Raw genomic sequence first — 23,350 nt, 5'->3', positions numbered from 1 at the left:
CTACTGGTGGAGACACCACATAGCAGCCAGGCTGACATACGGTCATCATTAACAACACTGGAGCTGTATATTGGCAGTAAGATGAATATGAACGCTGCTTTTGTTTATGGTCATTTCTCAGGTAAAAACAAAACAAAACCTTCCTTGTCGTGAGGCAGTCAATTACAGCCAATCAGCATGTACAGCAGAACACATGAACAGCTTGGTTGGTCAGTTGCAACCAACCATATTCATAAAATAGAGGTCTAATATTAGCCGAAGTGGTCGTCACAAACACAAGACCCTGCCAGCAAATTATTATGACCTCCTGCGTGCCCAAAAATTGACCGCGAAATCATGCGGGTCAGGTCAGGTCAATACGTTAGTGTGTCAACACCATCTGGAAATAGCTGTTATAGTAGTAATAGTAATAATAGTGTTTCTCATGACCAACGCAATGAGGATAAGGAATTATTAATGTCTTCCACACACATTCAAAGTCAACATCAAACTGAGATTGGTGGAATTAATTTGATGATGTCTAGACTCTGACTTTGGCAGGGTGTGGATTTGACAAGTAATAATTCCACTGGTCTGATCTATCTTTTCCACTAGAAACGCTTGCCAGCCATTATGTCTGTTGAGGAAAGTCTACTTTTCCACTGTATAACTAATTATGGCTTGACCTCTGAGTTCCAATGCAAGCTCCACGTTTATCTCTCAAGTTAGGCTTTCTGAATGTGTTTCTTAGGTCTTCCTAAGTATCATCACGGATGAAATGTGCTATATAAATAAACATCGATTTCCAAAATCCACAAGAAAAGCAGACACAGATATTGCGCCATGAAGGATTACTGCCAACCTTAAAACATCTTCTGAATGATTGACCCCATTGACTCTCACATTGGAACACACTCCCACCATCATCACCCTTGACACTCTCTTATTACATGGTCGGATAGACTTACTGTTCACACAGTGTTGCTTTTTAGGTAACTTGACCCTGGGCAAAGACGATATTTTCCCATTGGCTAATTGCATGCTGATAAATCAGAGTGAGTGATATAACTGGCAACATTGAAACGTATCCCCTGCGTGTGTTGGCAGTTGCGTAAAAACTTCACTTCCCAACAATCCACTTGTGTCGTAAGCGGGCTTTGTTGCCGAAAGACACGGTCGCCATCTTTTTGCGAAGAGGATCGTAAACAAAGCTGACTTCAATCGTCTTCTGTGTGCAAGCGTGGAAATTCAGTGTCTTATTTCAGAACTTGAAATAAGCAGTTGTTTAAGGTGAGGATATTTTTATATTTATGACCGAAATGTAAGCTCGGCAGCGATATCATACACATACCAAGCTTTACTGTTCTAGCTATAAACCATCCTGCCTCGCCTTCCAGGCAACTGGCAATAAAGCTAGGTGGCTAACATTAGCTAGCTAGTACAGCGTAACTAATATGTGCCTTGATTTTCAGTCAGCGTAGCTACCCGAGCGGTGACAATGCGTTTGCGAGTGATCTGTTTCGCTAACTTAATAATGTTAGCTAGCTAGGTGGTCGACTGTTTATCCTTCATTAGCTGGGACATGTTGTTGACAATTTGTGTTGGCTAGCTGGCTGCGATTAGGAGGGGTCGGTCATGGATCCTCTCGACTACCCCCGAACCTCGCCTCTCCTCTTCCTCTATCATGCAGTCATGAACAGATAGTACAGTCGGAGACTTGGCCATGTGTCGAAATCAAAATTACCCCGCCCAAAAAAAAAAACCCAACTTAAACTTTCAACTGCTCTAGGAATTTTATTACAAACTGTGACATCCAGTTTGTAATAAAATCCCTCGAGTAGTGCGTTTATTATTTTTTTTGGCGGCATTTTGATTTCGATACATATTTGCAGGGTCTTTTTTTTTTAAAAATTTTAATACGTGGCAAAGTCTCCGACTCTATCTGCCCATAGGACTGTTCGCTCTACGTTATATTTTCACCAGCCGTAGACATTATCTATGTTTGCTATTTGTCCAGGGTCCAGGCACAGCTGACAAGATATGACACATTACAGGATATTTGCCAAGCAAGCTGCCGATCTGTCTCCAGCATGGGAAAGAGGGCCTCAGTCAGTGTGGCTTTCATTGCAGCTGGCCTACCTTTTACAACCGACATGTATAGGAATGCACAGGGATGGGTTTCTAGGTCGTAATTTTTAATTGCATAGACGTATTTCTTTCACCTTGTTTGGCAGATGCGGCGATCCAAGCGTTTGCGCTCTCCTGATGGCTGGGTCGAGGAGTATAGCTTTGAGGAGAAGCTGGAGATCCGCAAACGGCCCAGGCGAAGCTCCCGTAGCGGTGACCGGGAGAAGAGACCGCGGCAATACCATCACTACAAAACATACGAAAGGTAAACAAACACCGTTCTGCTCATGGATCATTATCAACTACTACTTAATTTATGTCAGACCGACTTTACATGTAGGCTCAACCTTGAAGATGTTAATCAGACTTTCTTCAAGAAATGGTCACAGGAGATGTTTTGCTGGGAAAACTATGAAATGTAAACAATGATGGCAGCTGTAAAAAGTCTCATGACTGACCACAGCAATAGTTGGCTTTACCACAACAGCAGACACGTCATTGTTCTTTTCCATAGTTTTATGTCACTGAGGGGCTTTTCTGAAGTATGCAACTACTTTAGGCAGATATGTCATGACCTCAACATGTTTATGATTCCTGGCTGGAAAAGTATCTGTATAGTTTTTCTCTCAATTGCCTTTGTAAAAAATGCCTATACAAATACATTTGAATGATTGATTGACTAACCGCCAGTGGAAATCCCTGGTGTGCTACTGTGTTAGTGATTGAGTCCTAAGTAAGTTATAACTCCTAACACCATACCATGAAGTGATATATTCTCTAGAGGGATTTATTACTTTAACATTGACACGTTCAGGTATGAGCTCCACTCCAGGCATGTGTGTGGCATGTGTGCGGCATGTGTGTGGCATGTGTCTGTGTTTGTGAGGAGTGGTACCCCCTCTCATAGGGAGGACTCTGTAGGCCACTCTAAGTATAGCGTTATGGAGGGTAGCAGGCCTTTCCTGGTAGACATCTGACCCTACTTGGTCCTGACAGGTCAACAACATTCCTGATACCCCTGCTGAAAGCGTGGATGAATAATACCACTGATGTATCGCCACCCTCATGGGCATCCTTAGCTAGTGAGGTGCTAAGTGATCAGTCACAACCTTTCACATACTCTCAATTTGTATGATGTGATGTATTCATATCACACAGACCATTGTAAGCTTGCTGTGTGTGTGTGTGTGTGTGTGTGTGTGTGTGTGTGTGTGTGTGTGTGTGTGTGTGTGTGTGTGTGTGTGTGTGTGTGTGTGTGTGAGAGAGAGAGAAAAAAAGTGTGTGTGTGTGCGCGCGCGTGCGTGCGTCCGTCCATGTGTGTGTTAACTCTCTGTCTTGTCCACAGGTGTCACCTGGACTCTAAGAAGCTGGAGACCAGGGAGCGCAGGGCTAGGGAGCCCAGTGGGCAGGCTGCAGGAAACGGGGACAGCGCCAGGGCCGGTGCCAGGGCCGAGCCCAGGGATGAGCCCAGGGACGCTCAGTGCAGGGACGGCCGGGAGAGGAACAGAGACTGGCACCACTACAGCAAGTCCTCGGTACGCAGCGGGAGGAGTCACAGGAGCAGTCACACACGCCACCGTTCCCGGCGCCACAGCCATCGCTCAGACTCGGTACGCCACTCTCCACCTTGCCTGCTCTTAACTCTCTCTGTCACACTGTGGAACTGATACTGGGTCATAGGATATCGACTCTAGAATAGTAGGCTAATCATCTTCGGTTGGACATTTTTATTGCATTTGTCTGAACTTATTTGAACTAGGCTACAGTATTGAATTGCAGTATTAGCATTTTGGCTGGTATGTCAAAACACACTTCTTAAATCAAATTTTATAGCACAACTATTTTCAAATGATTTGTTGATTTGAACAGTTTGGACTCATGATGGAATAAGATATTGATACCAGTACAAACTTGAGAGATGTTACATCCTAAAGCTCAGGAATTGAACCCGCCGATGATTATTTCCTAATAATGTACATCTCTGTTGTATCTCTGCTCTTTCATTTCTTGAAAACAAGAAAAGAACTTCTAATGTGTGAGTCTCATGTCTGAAAATATGTTGCCATGTTTCTCTTCTGTAACACACACTATGTGGGCCCGTCCTACCTGTGCGTTTCTCGGGCTGCATTTGAATTTCCTGTCTGCTGTCATCGCGGCCCGGCCTTGGGTTCGCCTCCCCCCTCACGATGTCATCACTCCCCCTTCGCTGAATGATTGAATGGTTCCTTCTGGCCTGGTTCTGTCTGGCGGGGTTATGATGGTGGTGATGATGATGATGGTGCTGCTGCTGATGCCCGTGGCGTGACCCTGACCCCTCTCCTGGCCCCCTCCCCCCTGACAGAAGAGCCATCGCAGCAGGAAACGCTCCCGGAGTTTTGAGGATGATGAGGAGGGGCATCTGATCTATCACAATGGACTCGTACTAAAAGCAAGATGTATAGAACACAAACCTTTCTTTCTGTAACCCTTTCTGTCTGATGTTGTCTTCCTTTTGAAATGATGTTGAGCGTAGGGTTTAGTTAGGGCTTCTTTTTAAGAACGTTATACTGTAGGCTAACTTCTTTGGATCTGGGTGGTTTGATTCTCTATCCGTCTACTTGCTGTAAGGCTAGAGAGTGTGTGTTGTATACCACAGCTAGTGTGCCTCCGAGGCTAGCATAGTTAAGTCCTAGTCACAACAGTGTAGAGACAGACAGTTGCTTTGTAGGCTGTGTGTGCTGTGGTGGTGCTGAGGGCTAGTCCAGTTTTAGTCTAGTTCTAGTGTTGTACCCTATGTGTTGTGATGCTACAGAGGCTCTTTCCTGTGGTGCTGACTGTCTCTCCTCTATCCCTGTAGATGAGGTTGTGTCTACCCTAGGAGAAGGAGCCTTCGGGAAAGTGGTGGAATGCATCGATATGTCAAAGTGAGTAAAATGTTCAGTAATATACATTTGGATTGGCAACCTCAGGTGTCTCAGATGTTGAACTAAATATCAACAAAGCAGCCGTTGATGCTAACCCTAGGCTTTGTCCTTACTCTAACCCTGACTTGTTAGTTGATAGTGTGTTGACAGTGTCAGCATCTTTAGACCAGCTATAGGGGCACTATCCAAACAAAGGATTTCCGGCAGTCATGATCTCTTGATTCGTTCCATTCTAGAATTCGTTCCTCTCATCTAGAATAGAACTTTACTGATCCACAGAATCAGAATATCTCAATGCTTCGTTCTCTCTCTCTCTCTCTCTCTCCCCCATCCCCGTCTCTCTAGAGATGAGGAGAGAGTGGCGGTGAAGATCATTAAGAACATTGATCGTTACCGAGAGGCAGCCATGTCTGAGGTGGACGTTCTGGAACAGATGAACTCTCTGGACAGCGAGAAGAGCTTGTGAGTCATCAGAGTTATGCACATGTGTTTGATACCATTCCTCATTCCGTTCCATGCATTACAATGTACCCGTCCTCCAATTTCCACCTCTACTGGTTTGTTATAACTCCTGTATAATGCTTTGGAAAGTCTGTATATTACCATGTCTCTCTCCAGTGGTTGTGTGTGTCGTCTGGACTGGGTCATAATTGTATATTTCTTTCTCTCTCTCTCTCACTCTCTAGTGCCTGTGTGCGTATGCTGGACTGGTTTGACCACCATGGCCACATCTGTATCGTGTTTGAGCTGCTGGGTCTGAGCACCTTTGACTTCTTGAAGGAGAACGGCTTCCTTCCTTTCACTGTGGACCAGATTAGGCACATGGCCTACCACATCTTTAGAGCTGTTTCCTGTAAGCACTGTGTGTGTGTTGAAGGGTGTGTGTGTGTGTGTGTGTGTGTGTGTGTGTGTTGCAGGGTGTGGGCGTGTGTGTTGAGGGTGTGTGTTTACTGTGGACCAGATCAAATACTACGCCGTATGTGTGTTTTGGTTGGTGGGTCGGAGCATGACAAATCTGCAAAGAAACCATGCTAACACACACCTACACGTTGTTTTTCCTAGTCCTCCATCGGAATAACCTGACCCATACAGACCTGAAGCCTGAGAACATTCTGTTCATCAACTCAGACTATGACATGGAGTACAACGCCAAAATGGTGAGTGGTGTCATCTTGCCATACAGCATGTGAATAAGCTCTCTGGTGACAGCTCTCTGGAATAAGTGACAGCTCTCTGGAATAAGATGCAGATTAGATTAAACTAAAGTTGTTACCCTCTCTCTCTTTCCCTCTTTCTCTCTCTCTCTCTCTCTCTCTCCCCCTCTCTCTCTTTCTCCCCCTCTCTCTCTTTCCCTCTTTCTCTCTCTCTCTCTCTCCCCCTCTCTCTCTTTCTCCCCCTCTCTCTCTTTCCCTCTTTCTCTCTCTCTCTCTCTCTCTCCCCCTCTCTCTCTTTCTCCCCCTCTCTCTCTTTCCCTCTTTCTCTCTCTCTCTCTCTCTCTCTCTCTCTCCCCCCCTCTCTCTCTTTTCCCCCTCTCTCTGTGTTTTGAACTGCAGAAACGGGATGAGAGAACCTTGAAGAACCTGGACGTGAAGGTGGTGGATTTTGGCAACGCCACTTTTGACCATGAGCACCACACCTCGGTGGTCTCCACGCGGCACTACCGTGCGCCGGAGGTCATCCTTGGTACGGAGAGACCCAACCTGGGACCATCTTTATTGAGAGAGGCCCCTATAGATGCTATGTTTATACGCCATTTCGCTATGTTGTGAACAACTATCATGTTTCTAGTTTTAGCGTTAGCTTTAGAATTGAGGTTAGGATTCGTGGATTCATATTTTTTTTTTTTTTGTAGTTGAACACTAAACCATATGTAGCAGCCTATCGAAATCTAGTGTTACCCTGTGCCTAATCACTGTATTGTGTGTGTTTGTGTGTGTGTGTCTAACTTGTGTCTGATGACTTTGTGTTTCTAACTGTGTGTTTTGTGTTTCTACAGAGCTGGGTTGGAACCAGTCGTGTGACGTGTGGAGTCTGGGCTGTATTCTCATAGAGTTCTACCTGGGCTTGACTCTATTCCAGGTAGGGAGCTTATTACATGACATACCCTATTCTAAACTCACACAGTAGCTTTCCAGGACTGCGGTTGAAGAACCCTGATTTTCGGGATATGTGTCAGCAGTTCATTCACAAGCAGCTGACGTTTTTACAGATTTTACCTTTTTAATATCAGTGGTTCCATGGCCTCCTTGAAAAAGAGATTCATATCTCAATGAGACTTGGATAGATAAATAAAGGTATTCCTGTCCTCCCAGTTGTCTGACTCATGTCTCCCTCTGTTCTGTATTAGACACATGACAGCAAAGAGCACCTGGCCATGATGGAGAGAGTGCTGGGGCCCATTCCCGTACACCTGCTGCAGAAAACCAAGTAGGTCAAGTCTGCTTGGCAAAGACACTGTGCCACTGTATGTCGCAGATCAGTCTAGATAGACTCCATTTCAAGGACAAGATACGCCATAGTCAATATCTGCATTGTCACAAATTGAGCGACAGTAGGCCTATGTGAGTGTGATATGCCGTCTTGCCCACCCGTGCCATCTTACTGAAGAACCACAATGGAGATGAGCCTTCAGGCTTTGTTGTGTTTTTAAAAAAAAAAAATTATCTGTCATTTTTAATGTATGTATTGGTCAGTCAATCAGCAGTTATGTTGTGGAAGCAAAGCGTACACTGTTCATGTCAACTAGTGGTGTGTTGAGCCAGTGTGAGTGACTGTGTTGTGTTTTGTTTCCAGGAAGAGGCGGTACGTGCACCATGACAAGCTGGACTGGGACGAACACAGCTCCTCTGGACGATATGTCAGGAAGCACTGCAAACCTCTCAAGGTGAGAACTCCTCCACTGTTAAATTGACCTGTCACCGAAGCGCCTCACAGCTCATTCACTCGTGATGGGAATAGTGATCTGGTTGATTAATGAGTTACATGATGCATTGGTATTACAGTTGTCAGAATCCAATCATTTCTTAACCCTAGCTAAAGGCCTTTTGTGAATTAGGAATGTAGCTAATCCCTGTAACAGAACTTGGTGCAGATCTACAAATCATCACCATAATGATTTTGGGGTTTTTGGAGGTCTATGGTTCGGTGTTAGTTCATATTGTTTGTATTGTATTTTTTGTTTATATTGCTTAGTATTATTCTTGTTGTAAAGCACTTTGAGTTGTCTATGTAAAAAGCTCTATTCGATTGATTGGACAGAACTCAATTCATCAACTCTCAGACCTGTCAAATCTGTGTATGAAAACTGTACCCAGTGGTGGTAACTCGTTCTTCCTCCCTCCTCAGCAATACCTGTCCTCTAAGACTTCTGACCATGAGCAGCTGTTGGAACTGATCCAGAGTATGATGGAGTACGATGTGTCCAGGAGGATCACATTGGAGGAGGCCATATGGCACCCCTTCTTCGACTGCATGAGAAAGGACCGCAAGAAGTAACCCTGCAGGGATAGAGACACACACACACACAGTAGCACCAGGGTGAAGTCGACACTTAGCACTGATCTGGGATCTGCTAACGTGCCCCAATTACTAACTTTAACCATGAACCAGGTAAAAACACCAAACTGACCAGTGTCTAGTGACAACTTCACCTAACTCCTATGAGCTACTCTGCATTTTTGTACTCCAAAGGAGACTTGCATTGACTGTATCAGTCCTCTATGAGATTAACCTGTCTGTTTATTTACTGCCTGAGAATGAGATGACTTGACAGTGTCCTATACATTTATTATTTATGTCCCATTTGAAAAAGATGTTTCTGTTTATCACCTTACTGTTGATCTGTTTTGATTTGTGACTAATGAATAAACATCATTTAGTATCATGCCTAAGTTGTTGCCTCTTTATTTGATATCTTTGGTCAGATGTTACATTGCTTGTACTTATTTATTTAGGAATTGCACAAAGAAAATAACAACTGAAAGACAAAATGAAAAAAAGGGGGGGGGGGGCAGCACGGCGTGCGCCTGGGCGCTGGCCTGGCTGGGGGCTGGATTCGACCCCAGTCTGAAAGCACGGCAAGAAAAGGTCAATAAAAGGTCGAACTCTCTTGTTACTCTACCCGCGACCGGCCGACCTGTGTGAGGCGAACGTGATAACCACTACACTACAGAAACGATATATATCTGTACCTTCTGTCAGATATAGTAATGATTGAATTTGTATCGATAGATTGACAAGTAAATTACCTGTGGTAGTTTTCAAGTCAGGATAGTCAGTGAGAACAGGTTTTTTTTGTGAATGAGCGTTTTTGAACCACCTATAGTACTTACACTTACCGAGCACTTGTACACCTTCTCATGGTGGAGGTGGTGTAATGGTGTGGGGAATGTTTTCTTGGCACACTTTGGGCCCGTTAATACCAATCAATCATCGCTTGAATGCCACAGCCCATTTGAGTATTGTTGCTGACCATGTGCATCCCTTCATGGCCACAATTTACCCGTCTTCTAATGGCTACTTCCAGCATGATAATGCACCATGTCACAAAGCAAAAGTCGTCTCAAACTGGTTTCATGAACATGACAATGAGTTCAGTGTTCTTCAGTGAACTTCCCAGTCACCGGATCTGAATCCAATAGAACACCTTTGGGATGTGGTAGAACGGGAGATCCACAGCTTGAAAGTGCACCTGAAAAATCTGTCATCATGGACCAGAATCTCAAAGGATGTTTCCAACATCTTGTGGAATCAATGCCACGAAGAATTGAGGCTGCTTTGAGAGCAAAGGGAGGCCCTGCCCAGTATTAGTATAGTGTTCCTAATAAAGTGTTCGGTGAGTGTACATTCATCCAGTTGATGGCAGTACAGCGCCCTATATTCCATTGTAATACAGCCAAATAGTGGAGTACGCACACAGAGACACCCTTATGTGTACGCGCACAACCTCTATTGTAGTTGATACGCAACAGTTTAAATGCAGATTTCCTAGTTCAAGTGATTTATTTGTTTATCTCAAAATGTTTGATTGAATACATTTGAATGAGTTTACATCTCTTGATTTTATTATTCTCAAAGTGCACCACTGTAACAATTACGGGAGATATACAGTTGGCTACATAATATGTTATAGGCTACAAATCAGATCATACTACTTACTAAGCTTATTGTTTTATTATATTTTGCACCTTGTTTTATTGTAGGTTCTTGCATTTAATAGCCCACATTCATTAGAGTATAAGTGGAACATACATTTCCTTTTTTTCGTACTCATTTTTTGATAAGGGGTCGTGCAATTCCGTTACTGTATTCACATTTATTTTTCATTTCTTCAATAACCCTTTCCTCTGGTAAAGTGGAACGTCACTGAAGACACAAACAAACGTTCAGCGCTGCAAAACTGACATGAAAATGTTAATATTTGGCTGCTAAATGAATAATAATAATAATAATAATAATAATATATAATTTCAATATAATTCAATATAATTGAATATTGTTCATTATTTCGCTTTCCCCATTATCATAGAAACGGAAGCAGTGTGTAAAACTGCGTAGGTTAGAATATTTTTTTTCAAAAATCGGTTTCAGCTATATTCGAATATCAAATACAAATATTTGATCATCTTCAACAATCTATCTTAAACAGCTACGGTAACATATCCTACGGAGTGTTCTATGCAAACTTGCTATGTTTGTTTGCAGATATTTTCGTTGTCATGGTCTTTTCGATTTTGATGCAATCACTTGACCAGCGGATTCTACTGCGCTAAGTAAGAGTGTCTGGACTCTCGAGTGACATGCAGTCCACATCCCCACTGAGTGGTTGAGAGAAACCTCTCATCAACTCGTGCAGCTGTTGCAGTCGCTGCCTCTCAGATGCTCAGACGTGGAATGTTCATTCAAGTGATGACTTCGCTACCGTATCATAGTTAAAAACACGACAATTGAACATTTCAGGCGGGGAAGGCAACAACATATTCTGTTTGAATTACTGTATTTGTAGTTTTGATAATTTGGCTGCTGGATTCAGGATGGGATCTCCGGATAAACAAGAAGAGAAGACTCAGGAATCTATCAACACCAAGACATCACGCATATCACACTGTTTTAGCGGGTTGCCCACCGTCGTGTGTATCATTCTGTCGGTGTGTTCCATGGCGTTTTGTTTGTTGGTAAACTTCAAGACATCTCACCTGGAACACCGAGTACACGTGCTGGAGATGGAGAAGATGATGCTGTTTCATTCCGACGCGTCCACGCGAGAAGAAAATGGAACTGGAGCGAATCTTCAGGACATGATTGAAATACTTGTCCAAGAGGTAAGGTTATTATTGAGTGAAAGATGTCTGACTGATCAATGATGCATGAAGGTCAATATGTGCTCAGTTTGAATAACGGAATAATCTGAAGGGCCATGTGGCTATCGCCACCACCACCACCATCATCATTATCATTATCATCATAATCATCATCATCATTATTATCATCACCATCATCATCATCATTTACACCAAAGTGATATTTATTCTAATCCATTAAACTACTTCATTAATTTTCATTCATCTTTTGGGATGTATGTATTCTAAGGGAGAGCAGCAGTGCATTATACACATTAGTAGCAGCAGATACACTCACTGATACACTAATGATTATTACCCTGCCTGTTAGCTGATAGCGGATCTTGCTTCCATTCAAGGAGAAGTTATTCCCATAATTTACCCTAATTTCTCTGAATCCTTTTTGTCCCCCGTCAGAGACTCAACATAGTGTTGCCCAAACTGCGTACTGCGAGGGAGGTGGTTCCAGACTGCACCTGTCCTCCAGGTAGGTCCTCTCTTCTCCTCTCCTCTCCTCTCCTCTCCTCTCCTCTCCTCTCCTCTCCTCTCCTCTCCTCTCCTCTCCTCTCCTCTCTTCTACTCTGCTCTGAGGGTGTGAGTGTTTGTTCTCCTCATCCTGAACTGAAACATTTCCTCCCAAATGCTGTGCTGTTGATAACTCACATTCCTCTGCATGACTTGAAAGCGGCGTGGGAATGCACAGGGGCACTTGGGTCCTGAATGGAATCTGAATACTGATAGTGTGTGTTGGTCCTCTCCATGTCTCCGCTCCGCTTTGCCCTGCCTGTGTGTATTGTCAGTAACAGCGGTCTGTGGGGAGAGGCTAGTCCTCTCCTCATCCCATTTGCCCTCACTGGAGTGATTCCGGACATAACAGGAGTTGGTGTTTGTGTAGCAGAGATGGTTGGTAGTTTAGCCTTGTGATCGGTGACCTCCTTCGTCCTCCTCCGTTGCCCTGAGATCAACTGTCCCTCTTGTTATCTATGGCTGGCTGCACAGAGCTCAGTACGAAGTGCAGCCTTGTCCCCATGTGTTGAGTAGTAAACATGGTAGTGTTAATGTGTTTCAACATCGTATAATATGTGTTGAATGTTCTTCCATTATCTTTGAGGTGAATCCAAAGACAATGTTCCATCTTTGGATACATAATAAAGTTATTTCCTATCCTTTTTTATTCTATTTTATTCTATTCTATATTTTAGAAGTAGAACCGCAGCTCTGCGGTTGAGGTCACAACAACCACAATATTCTTGCTAGATTTGATTCAGCCAGAAGCTCCCTCACATGTGGAAGTTATAAAGAGTCTAACATGGTCTCAGGTCCACAGAGACTTTTTGACAGAGTGGATTTATTGTGTAACTTCAACCATATAACATTACAATATATAACAGCACTGTTTAATACAAGCAGAGAAGACAGAGTGAGCTTAACCTTGTGTGAATTTGAACACTTTTTGCTCTCATTTTATATTTTATTTTCTGGAACTGAGATGGGATGACAGGTATATTACAGGAATGGGAGCAAATACGTGCCTGGTCATTGCTCTGAGTTATTATCTCTACTCTGTGTGATTTCACAGCTATAGAACATAGATCTCTGTTTTATAGTCTCCTGCGGAGTCAGCCACCATATGTCTTTTGCTCTGATGCATCTGTTGACTGTGATAACTTAGGATAAACTGACGTGATGCCAACACTCAGAGACGGATGGGAGGCAGTTGATGGTTTTATTACAGAATGTTGTGGTCTTACTGAGGGTTGAGGGCTTGAGTTCTGGAACCCCTCAGAGGTTCTCCTCACCCCAATGTTCCAGAACTAAAGAGATGAATGACGCCTTTACAACCTCATGAACTTGTATCCTGCCACACTGGCTCCCACAGCGTTGGTCCTCCCAATTAAGAAGTAGGACCAGTGATGCTTGAGGGAACAGAGGACAGGATTCCAATTCTGCAGTAAAGATCCGGATGTCTTAGAACTCAACAAAAGAGGATTTAACCGGTGGAAGGTTAGCCTCATGTTTTGACTATCGGGCTCCAAACATGAAGACACTTGAAGGGGGACACAAAGGAGAGAGGGAGTGAGGGAACATGAACTAATGATGTTAACAAAGACAGTCAATCGACGCCTGTCTACGCTGTCTGCACACTCAAATGTCAATTGGTTTGATTTTCATTGATAGAAAGGCGGTGCTTTTGTATTGGTTCTTTTGCATCGTAAGGAAACCACCCTTGTCATGAATGAATGCTGCATTGATGGTATTATCAATGGGCTGTGGAGCTCCTTGTTCAATAGCCAAGAATACCAAAGCCTAAGACAGGACTAGATGGTTTCTTCACTTCCGTTTAGATTGTATCGGTAGGTATCAGTGGCTTTATAGGTTTGTTGGTTTGTCTTTTCTGCATGTATAATCGTTTGTTCGTGACAATTTACAAGTATTCTATCTATTGTAATTACCCACTTCCAAATTTCAGCACCACAAAGCATATTTTCCCTTAATTTGTACTGTTATTCAAATACAACAATTTCACCAGAAACAGTATGGAGAGAGGAGACAGATAAAAGAGGTGGAGACAGGCAGCGTAGAATTGGCCGGCCTGGGGAACGAACCTCTGATTCTAGGGGCAATGGGTGGTCTGAAAACCGCAGTGTTAACCACTAAGTGAAACTCTGGAACTCCAGTAAGTCTTCCAGACCCTGTAGAACGATGCAGGTGGTCCCTGAGTCTCTCTTTCTCTCTCTCTCTTTCTCTCTCTCTCTCTCTCTCTTCTCTCTCTCTCTCTCTCTCTCTCTCTCTCTCTCTCTCTCTCTCTCTCTCTCCCTGTCTCTCTCAACCATGGTATTTATCCTGTGAGAAAAGCTAGTCTCTGTTCAATCGCTCCCATTGTGTCCCTCTCAAAGAGACATGGGAGTAGGTCAATAGAGGAGTGCTTGAGGAGCTTGGAGGGGAGTCCCTGCATTCACAGCTGTTTTCTTTACTGCTGATGCCCTGTGACGTGGTAAACAGACAGACAAAAGTCTCAGAAGCACTGGTTACTCTGTCTCTTACTTTAGGCTACCTTTAATGATAGATGGATGGATGGATGGATGGATGGATGGATGGATGGATGGATGATTTCCCAACAGTGGCTGGCTTACCCTTTTATCTACATTTCTGAATGATGTATGATGTCCTAACTCCTAACTCTTCTTTTAATACTGAATTTGTACATTATGTATTTAGGCTTATGCGTAAGGTTGTGTATCATGTAGTCCTTGCCTGGAGGAATGTTATTTGAACTCTAAAAATATGTATCTGGTCATGTTGGTATTATACCTGTGTATCAGGGGAGGCTGGTGGAAGTAGAAATCGGAGGACGAGCTCACTGTAATGAATGGAATGGATTGAGGAATGGTATTCAACACGTGTTGATACCATTCCTTATTCCATTCCATGCTTTACATGTTTGATACCATTCCTCATTCTATTCCTTGCATTTCAATGAGCCCATCCTCAGATTTCTACCTCCACCAGCCACCCCTGCTGTGTAACAACTTCACAATTACTCTGGTAACATCATTGTATTAACATGTTGTTACAGAGTGATTTAGTATGTGCTCTCTAAGTGTGTGATTAGGTTGGTACAGTAGAGTATGTTGAACATATATTTGTCATATATCCGTCCTCAACTCAGAGTCAGACAAGATGCTTTGGGGCTGTGTCACTGCTAAGCCTGTGGCCATCATAGCCATTATTACATCACGTGAGAGTGTTCTTTAAAAACCTTTTGATCTGGTATGTGTGCTCCATGGACCTCTTGTTACTCATAACTGAAGCTTGATGTCACAGTACATTCTGAATATAGGGGAAACAGAGAAAAGAGAGATGGGAGACAGGGAGAGGGGGAGCAGAGAGAAAGAAGGTGAGAGAGTGACAGAGTGAGAGAGTGGCATAGAAGTTGAGTGACAGAGAGAGAGAGCGAGAGAGAGAGAGAGTGCGAGTCGGAGAGATTGGGAAACAGACGGAAAGAGAGAAGGAGAGGGAGAAGCAGAGATGGGGCGAGAGAAACAGACAGAGAGAGGGACAGAGAGAAGGGGTGAATGTTTGGCATAACTGTTGTGTGACCCATGCCCCGGGGTTGTGGAAGCGTTTAACGGTACAGGTGGGCAGCAGGAGGTCAGACAGCAGCAGGACTGAAGCCATGGTATTACTGCACAGATAACTGGGCCTCTCCACCTCTCCTCCTCTCCTCCTCACCTCCTCTCCTCTGCTTTTATAGGACTTCCCAGGGAGAAGGCTGTAAAACTTTAAGATTTCCCCCAGAGGCGATCGTGAATGGAGTGTGTAATATGTGTCTGACTCAGAATGTATATTATTATGTGTGGTAGGATACACATGTATGGTTTTATGTGCACTTACATCCCTATACACTACAGAGGTTCAATCAGTCAATCAATCAATCAATCAATCAGACATTATTTGTATAGCACAATAAACCATAAAAAATGACAACCTAGTTAACTTTCACTTGAGAGGGTTTGTGAGAAGGAGTAAATGGTACAGATCTGTTATAAAAGGTCATTATTGATAGGCTAACTGGCATGCTTTGCCCTCTGTCATCATGCCCAGAGACACATTGTGCATTAGGGCGGGGGGGGGACTTTGAAAATGTCATTTCACTGTTTTAGATGAGTGGAGAACTACAGTATGTATGCCTGGGCTGGTCGCAAAAGAATTCTCTTGTTTGCGGAGGAAATGGAGTCTTGAGTCAGGAGGTTTATTGAAATAACCAGCCTGTACATATTTGCCTCGGAATATGAGTAAAAGAAACAATAAAAGTTTGGTCCTGTATGGTCCCTTATTGGAAGCATCTGTCAGTGGGGGCTGTAGGCATTTGGCTGGTGTTCAGCTAAGCTGTAAAACCTCTCTCCCTTTCCCTCCTTTCTCCCTCTCTTCTCACTCCCTCCTCCGCCCCCCCCCCCCCCCCACCACCCCTCCCTCTCTCACTCTCCTCTCTCTCTCTTTCTCCCTCCCTACATTTCACAATTCTATTGAATAACATGTGAGGCCTTCTCCTTCTTCAGGCTAACTCCTGGGGATGGAAAAGGGGATGGAAACGATTAGGGCATGTTAGGTTTAATCATCCAGAAATATAGGTGATTGTTTGAATATTTAATTGTGTGGAGAGATGGAAAGAACCCCCCCCCCCCACACACACACACACCCCTCTAACCCACTCTGATCCCACCCTGCTCTTTCATTCATTTGAGGAGGATGGTTTTTACCTCTCCATTGAAACACTGAGCTGGCGTGTCCCTCTGGCAGTCTTGCTGGGGAAGCTTTACCACCCATGGTAAATTTATGGTAGTGTAGAAATTGGGTTTGATTAGGATACTTTAAATCCAAGTCTTTAAATCCATGTCTAATATAACGTTAGGTACTTACCTAACATGTGTGTATGTGTGTGTGTGTGTGTGGGTTTATGTGGGTTTGTTTGTGAGTGCGTGCGTGCGTGCGTGCGTGCGTGCGTCCCGTGCCCATTTGAGTACGTGTCCCTCAGCCTATGTGTTTGTGCATGCCAGATCCGCACCTATTATGTCTGCTCCCTTTTCAAAATCATCTGGTCTTGTTCTCGTCCGTCATCACAGACTCCCAGTCTCCCTCCCAACAACAAGCTGTTCTGATGTTTTTGACAACCCGCTACACTCTGAACCCACTACTGCTCACTGAAGTGTGTTTATGTAAATGGTCTGTCTTGTCAGTCAGGATGTCCGAACGTCCATTAGCAGCTTAGGGTGAGACACACCTCAGTCACTCCAGGCCGCTCCTTTTTATCTGTTACATCATGACCTTCAACTTCTCAGCTACGTATTTACCAACGGTACCGTCTGAGATATTCCCACTCCACCATGCCTGTCTCATCAAAGACTCTGGCTCGCTCAGGGAGGGGGTTCAAAGACAGACCCCTGGGCCTCTGTAAGCCCCCCCCGCCCCCCCACCCACCCACACACACACACACACACACACACACACACACACACACACACACACACACACACACACACACACACACACACACACACACACACATGTTGCCCGGACTGCCGTCAGCTAGCGTGAGCATATTGGTGTGTGTAAAAGAACTGGAGTAGCCTGATCAGTTTAGCGCCTTGTGTCCCCCACCTCCCGCCTCCCGCCTCGCTCCCCTGCCAGCTCTAATCTTAATTGCAGATCTCTCCCCTGCCTCCAGCCGGCCAGCCAGTCAGCCTCCAGTCAGCCAGAGGATCCAGAGAGTCAGTGTGTTTCCTCCATCTGTGTGGCAGCATGCCATGGTTCTCCACAGTTTAACATCAAGACTGTACATGTGTCTCCCCTGGCCCCTGATACACACGGGCTCTCAGCTTTTACCTAGTCGGCTACAGTAATCTGCAGTCTGGTTTCAGTGGCACTACTAGTTGAACATCAAGGCTGTAGGTTATTTGTGTGTCCCTTGGTACCAGCCTAAAGATGCGGGTCTCTAGCATGGAAATATGATTTACAGAACACAAAACATGACAACCGGCAAAACGTGGCCTCGGAACACTCATGGGCACACTCAACATGGCTGACATGATATTTCGATGCATAATTACCATTCTATGGTCTGAGACCTGTGGACTTCTCCTCCATGCCTGGGGAGGTGAATGGGTTTGTTCTGTTTCTGTGCCGTGAACGAGAGGTTTGTTTGGCAGTTTATGTTCTTCTGTCAGAAATGGTTCTGCCGGGCCAACAAATAGACAACTTTATCTAGTTCCCAAATATCACAATGTTTTGTTTGTAACATCTTAAAGAAGATGATCCACGACCACCACCATATCAAGTTAACACTGATTGACGCGGTATCAGAAATGTCCTTTTGCATGTTGAATATCTTACATTGAATATTACGGATATTATAGTATATTATGCAACAGAGTAAATCTAGTGAAGTTGTTCCAGCTGCTTAACAACGGTCCTGTGTTGAAAGTGTTATTGACCCGATGCTGCAATCTGCTCTAACTGTAGTCATTGAATGTGGATGGGCAGACACATGGCTCCAGATAGTAGACCTACAGTATTTGTTGTTGTTGTTGCCAGAAGCGGTTTCTGAAAAGCCTTTAAGACAGTCCAACTGTGGGTGCATGGAGACTATTCAGCAGAGTTGCGTGCTGAGGTCGTTTCTTGATGACAATCTACTAATGATGTGTACTGTTGTGGAGCGCTCTGATTGGCTAGGGAGATAGTTGGGGACTAATCCCCATTCCGCTCTCCAATGGTACACACACACGCGCACACACACCCCCGCACACACACACATACACACTCACACACACACACATGCCCAAACACACGCCCGCACACACACACACACACACACGCACGCACACCCAGAGACACATTGTACATTGAAGAGGCTCCTCACACGCAGGCTGTGTTGACACAAAGCGCTTCACTAGGAAGTTTTACTCTGTTGTTTACTCTTGTCATCCTCTCCAGAGAGAAACTCTGTGGGTTGATGTCCACATAATGACTTGGTGACAGATCCTTGTTACATTACCCTTGGTGGGATTACCAACACCTGATAGAGTGTGTGTGTGTGTGTGTGTGTGTGTGTGTGTGTGTGTGTGTGTGTGTGTGTGTGTGTGTGTGTGTGTGTGTGTGTGTGTGTGTGTGTGTGTGTGTGTGTGTGTGTGTGTGTGTGTGTGTGTGTGTGTGCGTGCGTGTGTGTGTGATAGACACAAGGTGTTCAAACTCTGTCATCACATTCAAGATTAATTACACTCTTACTTTTTGGTTGAGTGAATATTATTTGGCCGTTTGGCATTTCGTGGATTTTCTGTTTCCTCCACTCCTCCACTCCCTCTTGTCAGTTCAAACTAGCAGAACAGTAAACACCTCTTATGTACTACATTGTGGGACAATATTGTGGGTGAAACAGAGTTAATCAACTCTTATGCCAACTAAGACATGACACAAATGTCAAATGGTGGAGTTATGGTGTTTCTATTACTGTTCACCCTTCAGAATATTTAGCCTATCTGTAAGTCAGGGGAGGCTGGTGGAGGCAGAAATCGGAGGACTGGCTCATTGTAATGCATGGGTTGCACGTGTTTGATACCATTCCTCATTCCATTCCGTGCATTACAATGAGCCAATCCGATTACTACGTCCACCAGCCTCCCCTGCTGTAAGTATGTATCATGTGGTCCTCTGTGGCTCAGAGCATGGCACTAACAACGCTTAGGTTGTGGGTTTGATTCCTGCTGGGACCATATATACTGAAAAATGTATGCACTTACTGCAGTGTAAGTTGCTTTGGATAAAAGCATCAGATAAATGGCGTATATGTCATTGGCAACCATTTGTCAATAAAGTTTGCTCAAGTGACATTATCTTCAGCACTCTTTCTGTTGTCATCATTAGCCAACACATTGACATGACTTGTCCTATTTTGCTTTGGGGTCTTTTATTCTGCATAGTTGTGATAATGATTGACCATCCTAATAGCCCACAGACATGGAAGGACCAGTGGCCAGGCCAGGGGTTAGTTTGACCCTGCGTGTGTGTGTCTGTGTGTGTGTGTGTGTGTGTGTGTGTGTGTGTGTGTGTGTGTGTGTGTGTGTGTGTGTGTGTGTGTGTGACCTGTGCACTGCTCACTCCTGGGACCTCAGCCTATTCCTCTCCATCAGCACCACATCTGTCACCCCCACCACCACCACCACCACTCCCCAGCCCGCTCTCAGCTGGGATCTGGCCCCCGGGGCTAGGGTCACACTGAACAGACAGCCTGCCTAGCCACGAGATCAGACCACTTTGTTTCAGATTAGACATCACAGAGACAGAGGTAGTTAGAGTTAAAGTGAAAGTCATACATCTCTGATGAAGTGACCACCCTTTTCCATGTCACACATTCCTGCCAGTTTAGGTCTTGTTGAAGTTCAAACCACAAATTCACACTGGTCTCAGTTGGCATTGTCATTGTCTTTTAATAGTGTGTTTTTTACGGATTGTAAAAGTCTTCTCTTAAAATGCTACTCTCCACATCTTGCAGTGTGGTCTTTCCCTGGGTTTCTCATCATGGTGTCAGTGAGTTTATTCACTCTCCCTATCGCTCTGGCCTCAGGAAGACTCTGTCAGGGGCTGGCTGGGAGGGGGCTGTAACGACAGAGCATGACAGCAACGATACTCTCCTCTTCCTCTCTCTCTCTCTCTCTCTCTCTTTCTCTATCTCTCTCTCTCTCTATCTCTCTTTCTCTCTCTCTCAATCTCTCTCTCTATCCCTCTCTCACTCACTCACTCTCTCTCTCTCTCTCTCTCTCTCAATCTCTCTCACTCTATCTCTCTCTCTCTCTCACTCTCTCTTTCTCTCTCCCTCGTTGGAGCATGACAGGAACGATACTCTCCTCATCCTCTCTCTCTCTCTCTCTCTCTCTCTCTCTCTCTCTATCTATCTCTCTCTCTCTTTTTCTCTCTCACTCTCTCTCTCTCTCACTCTCTCTCTCTATCTCTCTCTCTCTCTCTCTATCTCTCTCCCTCGTTGGAGCATGGCAGGAGCAATATCGGCAGCTACAGCAGCTGCTGCTGGACAGATGGTTCTTACATCACTGCAGTGCCTTTTTAACAGGGACAAACTGTTGGAAATATAGGAGGTAGTAAATGTTGTGAAACTAGCCAGTGTAAAACCAGTTCCTTCCTGTGTGGCTGACCCTTGTACTCTGCAGAAGGTCATCGTAAGCTTGAACAGTAGTTCAGTAGTTGAGCAGATTTCACTTCATGCTGCTCACCTCTCTTACTTCAAGACCTCTTCCCCTTCTCTCTGAGCTCACCTAAAAAAGCAGCCAGTAGTGTGTAACAGGGGTGGTTCGGTTGAACGTGGTCCCATGATGAGCAACCTTACTTGAAACCTCACATAGGTTTTGCCTAGGCTTTAGCTCAGTGGGTTAACACAGTAGATGACCTAGGTTTGAAACCCAGTCAGTCACATGTTCATCCCAATGTGCTCCTGCTGGGCCACAAAGCCACACCCCAGTCATAGATAGAACAAGGTGTAAACTGATTCCAGATCTGTGACTGTAGGAATTCTCACCCTGCTGGAGCCAAGCCACAGTGTGCGTGCGTGTGTGCGTGCCTATGCTTGCGTGTGTTAGTTTGTGTGTACATGCCGTGGTGCATTTATGTATGTGTGACTTACAGAGACCAGACGCAATGTCACCACCCCTCACAGAAGTGACGTGTGGACAGGCAGTCCAGCGGGACAGGTGGACACACAACAGCCATATCAATTCCTCACACATCATAGTGCTAGTTTCCCTGGGTGGGATTGCAGACGGTCCTCATATCTACGTCAGCTGAGGTGGAGTGGAATGTCCGTTCCCACCTTGATGATGAAGGTCATGACGGCTGCAGCACAGAGCATCTGCAGCTCAGGACACCTGCAGCACAGTACGTCTGCAGCCAGGAAGGGACTGGAATGCTTGGTGTCTGGAATGCTTGGTGCCACTGAGTGGAGACATCTGCAGTAACAGGAGGGGGTCTGTAGATTTACTGTGTAGGACAGAGGTCAGAGGGGAGGTGGACATCCCCAGGAGCATCTTACATCTCTCTCTGACTAGATCAGGATCCTCAGTCTTAGCCAGGAGGGTGGAAACACTCGATGGAATCTGTTCTGCGTTACTTCCTTCCATTTTTGTATTTGTTTTCATTACGTTTATTTGACAGGGGCAATATACAACAAAAACGTATCTCAGAAGCTGAGATCTGATGTGATATATATGTGATATATCTTAAAGTGATGCTACGGGATCATTTGTATCATTTCTGCCTGTAATTATGAAATTTCGAGCACTCACGAGCCAAAACGGGTCCCCGTCATGTGCGTACTGACTGTGTGTGTGGGGATTCACTGAGCGCAAGTAACTGGCTCGTCAAGCTAGAAACTGAAAGTAACAGCGGTTCCGTGGCTGAACGATGTAAGACACTGATTCAGTTCCTAGATTATATTTGTGAGAACTAAACATTGACCATCAACGGACCCCAAACGTGAGGTTTAAAAAAAAAATACAGACATACTTGCGAAGATCGCGTTCAGTCTCTTTAACAGCTCCTTTTCATCTAGAGTACCCATGACGTGCAGTAGACACAAACTCCCTGCATCCCAATTCTCCACCCATTTGTCATTTTTAATGAATTAAATTTCATTTGTCATTTCCCCCACATGGATTCAATAGCGTATGATTGATGTAGGAGCCCATGGTACGCCAGTCCTATGGTTTTAAACCCACTGTAGGTTTCAGTGAAGGCAGGTCCAGACCGATGCTCAGGGAAGAGTAACCTCATCCCCGGGCTATTGCACACATCTAAACGACTAAAAAAACGTGGGCTTAGTATTTGTTATTATTTGATTTCAGTGAAATTCACGCGGTTGCGAATCAGAAACATGTAGTGTGCAAGCACTGGGGGGAGACAACCGATGCGAGGTAAAGCAAATGGCTATGGGTCATCTGTTCTACTGGCTTAATGAAGGCCAAGTTTGACGTGTTGGTCCACTAGAACTTTCGCGTATTTGGGAACGAGACTAAGAGAAGTGAAACGAAGCAACATTGCGTCTGGTTCCAGGCTAATTCTGTCTCTGTATCTGTCTCTGTCTCTGTCTCTGTCTCTGTCTCTGTCTCTGTCTCTGTCTCTGTCTCTGTCTCTCTCTCTCTCTCTCTCTCTCTCTCTCTCTCTCTATCCCTCTGTCTGACTCAGGATATTGTTATGGCTTCATCCCTTTCTCTGTCTCTCTCTCTATCTCTCTGTTTCTCTTTTTATCTATCTATCCCTCTCTCTATCTCTCCATCAGACCCCTCTGTCCCCTCTCAGGATATTGTTACACCAGGCCATTCCAGTGATCCACATTCTTCAGCAATATAATCTCTGAGGAAATAATGTAACTGCCTCAATTAAGTAAACAGAAAATGCCATTTAGGAGCAGTTATGGTTTAAAACAAACCTTCAAACACTACTGGG

The 23,350-nt window shown here is 44.6% G+C and overlaps 2 protein-coding genes across 2 annotated transcripts in view; both read left to right on the top strand.

Annotated features, from left to right (window-relative positions):
• Positions 1–1,151: 1,151 nt before the first annotated feature.
• Positions 1,152–8,894, top strand: LOC310823286 (dual specificity protein kinase CLK4-like). The gene is made up of 13 exons (XM_083696113.1): positions 1,152–1,269; positions 2,214–2,371; positions 3,452–3,716; positions 4,448–4,541; positions 4,943–5,009; positions 5,355–5,471; positions 5,696–5,862; positions 6,072–6,166; positions 6,563–6,692; positions 7,006–7,088; positions 7,357–7,436; positions 7,803–7,893; positions 8,355–8,894. Exons 2-13 carry the CDS (start codon positions 2,214–2,216, stop codon positions 8,502–8,504), a joined length of 1,497 nt encoding a protein of 498 aa, XP_083552239.1. The 5' UTR covers positions 1,152–1,269; the 3' UTR covers positions 8,505–8,894.
• A 2,002-nt stretch (positions 8,895–10,896) lies between these two features.
• The window catches only part of col23a1b (collagen type XXIII alpha 1 chain b), a 140,217-nt gene continuing 127,763 nt past the window's right edge, over positions 10,897–23,350 (top strand). The window contains exons 1-2 of the mRNA XM_083693830.1: positions 10,897–11,329; positions 11,765–11,834. Of these exons, the coding sequence (XP_083549956.1) occupies positions 11,042–11,329; positions 11,765–11,834 (358 nt within the window). The 5' untranslated portion in view covers positions 10,897–11,041. The remainder of the gene's footprint in view (positions 11,330–11,764; positions 11,835–23,350) is intronic.

This window comes from Argentina silus (genome assembly GCF_951799395.1).
Source record: "Argentina silus genome assembly, chromosome: 2".
In the NCBI taxonomy this organism is placed as follows: Eukaryota; Metazoa; Chordata; class Actinopteri; order Argentiniformes; family Argentinidae; genus Argentina; species Argentina silus.
Note: the sequence above shows the minus strand (reverse complement) of the source record. Positions and strands in the feature narration are given on the sequence as shown.

Coding starts and splice junctions, on each gene's coding strand:
- LOC310823286 (XM_083696113.1), top strand. CDS start 2,214: ATGCGGCGATCCAAGCGTTTGCGCTCTCCTGATGGCTGGGTCGAGGAG. Junction 4,542..4,942: donor ACTCGTACTAAAAGCAAGAT/GTATAGAACACA, acceptor CTATCCCTGTAG/ATGAGGTTGTGTCTACCCTA. Junction 5,472..5,695: donor CTGGACAGCGAGAAGAGCTT/GTGAGTCATCAG, acceptor CTCACTCTCTAG/TGCCTGTGTGCGTATGCTGG.